The sequence below is a fragment of the Phytophthora parasitica genome (genome assembly GCF_000247585.1).
Source record: "Phytophthora parasitica INRA-310 unplaced genomic scaffold supercont2.12, whole genome shotgun sequence".
Classification (NCBI taxonomy): Eukaryota; Oomycota; class Peronosporomycetes; order Peronosporales; family Peronosporaceae; genus Phytophthora; species Phytophthora nicotianae.
Genome location: NW_008648998.1, coordinates 1,144,955 through 1,146,994, shown reverse-complemented (window position 1 = coordinate 1,146,994; position 2,040 = coordinate 1,144,955). Strand labels below are relative to the sequence as shown.

The window sequence follows — 2,040 nt, the reverse complement described above, 5'->3', positions numbered from 1 at the left end:
TGTTTGAGTCAAGTAAGTGCGCACCACATTCTCATGCGGTCTTAGACACCTGCACTCACCTGTTCTTCTACCTCACGCAGAGTAGCTATCCTGTCAAACTGTGGATCACAGTGTAAACAATTATCGAACTGCTGCAGAAGCAGGTCCTCAATATCGCTCGTTGGGGAATGCGCTGCTCATGCAGTTACGAAAATATCTCCAAGAAAAACCGGCTCGGCAGCACTCTCTTAGCTGTTTAGTACAGTTCTATCCAAAGTGTTTTGGTAGTCTCGGGACTTCAAACGGTCCATGCGAAGCGTACGCTCTTAGATCTCTAGTGACTAAAAGTGAAGCATTCATCGTGGAGCCACTCCAGAACCGATCGCTTCGGCATTATATCAACGCATTCTGCAAAGAGAGAAAGGTGTGAACACGCTTCAAACCTAGCAGGATTTTTTTTTCATGTAAGATTACTAAGTACATCCACTTGTAAAAAGAAAAAGAAAAAAAAAACATTCGGAGTTTGCAGACAAAAACAATGGTGCTGGTTCTATCAGTAATGAAGAGCAGTATAACATTAAATACTTGGATGAGAATTCCTCGAAACTCGGGGCATCCACACTTTAATCGTTGTCCTTGACCCATTACCGGATCAACACGAGGGGGACAGGGCAATTGGTAGGGACGATTGCTGTTATGGTCATCGGATGTTAGCAACACCGCAACTGTAGCTGATATAATGGCAATAGATTACATTATGCTGAAGATTGATTGAAAAGATTAAGATTGCAATAAAGTATTGGGTACTTGATTGTTCGACAGTTGAGGTACAGTCAATAAACAGTCTATACTTCCATAGACCTTGACACTGGCACGATCGACGTTGCCGGGAAGAGCAGCCACAGAAACCTAGTTGGATGCAATAATACCGTCGTTACTATTCCCTTTCTTCATCAACAAAAACCATGGAATGATACGCTATTCTAAAGACCACGTCAATGATCCGCGGCACGATAAGTACAGACCAACGCGAATGTCGCATCCGCCAATGATAATGACGATTGAGGATAATACTCGTGCGTCTTCAAAAAGTTGACAAGAATAAAGCTCACATCACAAAGATGATTCCTGTAAACACTTGGAAGCTTTTTTTTTCTTTATCCTGCGGTTTGCACATTCGTGGAAATCTGAAGCTGCTAATTATACGACGTTCAAAAATGTGTGCTAGTCGTATTGGTAGATTTTGTTTTTTTTTTTGGCAATGATGGCAGGTACATGTATCACGCCAGGTAACGCAATATCTGCCTTGACACTAACTTACTCAAACGGGTATGAGTCCTTGAGGATTGATCTGAAGACGTCATCCTTCAGTGGCATCACTACCATCGAGATTGATGGATCAGACTCGAAATCGAACTCACTCAGTGCATCTCGCGCTTCGTCTGTTAGCTGTTCCCATGTGACGAGATCCTGGGTTTCACCGGACTTTTTCGTTAGCCGAAGAGCCTGGACGCCCATCCAAAAACCCACGTAGGACTCAAGCTTGATCGTCGTCCCTTTTTCAATGTACTTGGTCTTTGGAGAAGGCTTCTTCACGTAGCCCCTGCTACCGGACATGGACACACCAAGAATAGTCGAGTTGTCAGGATTCGGACTGTCTGTCCACACCATTGAATACAACCAGAAGTGACGGTGGCCAGTATCAAATTTCAGCATAAACTGCGCTGCCTTGGGTAAATACCAAGCGTACATAATGGCCCATTTGCCCTTGTACCAGTCCGACCGCGAGTAGACTTGGGACCCCAGATTAGGTTGTTCGCAGTCGCCATTGGTCTTGCCAGACCATTTCAAGCCACCACTGATCGAGCCGTTGGCCTGAACAGCAGGATACGGGTGGCAGCCGTACGAGATGTGGAGTTGCGGTTTGTACTTGATGGCAGACTTCTCCGAGTCTGTGGTTGGTTCCATCTCTTCGAACGGTTGCACTTGGTCGTGGTTGATCGTACGGATGCCAGCATTGACTGACACGAAGGAGAGAAGAGCTCCGAGGAAAAGGACGCC

At 45.5% G+C, this 2,040-nt stretch overlaps 1 protein-coding gene across 1 annotated transcript; it reads right to left on the bottom strand.

Moving 5' to 3' along the window:
- Positions 1-1,296: 1,296 nt before the first annotated feature.
- On the bottom strand, positions 1,297-1,947 carry PPTG_07660 (hypothetical protein; the record flags this gene model as incomplete). Its single annotated transcript, XM_008901932.1, has 1 exon — positions 1,297-1,947. The coding sequence occupies one exon, from the start codon at positions 1,945-1,947 to the stop codon at positions 1,297-1,299; it is 651 nt and encodes a 216-aa protein (XP_008900180.1).
- Between the last annotated feature and the right edge of the window lie 93 nt (positions 1,948-2,040).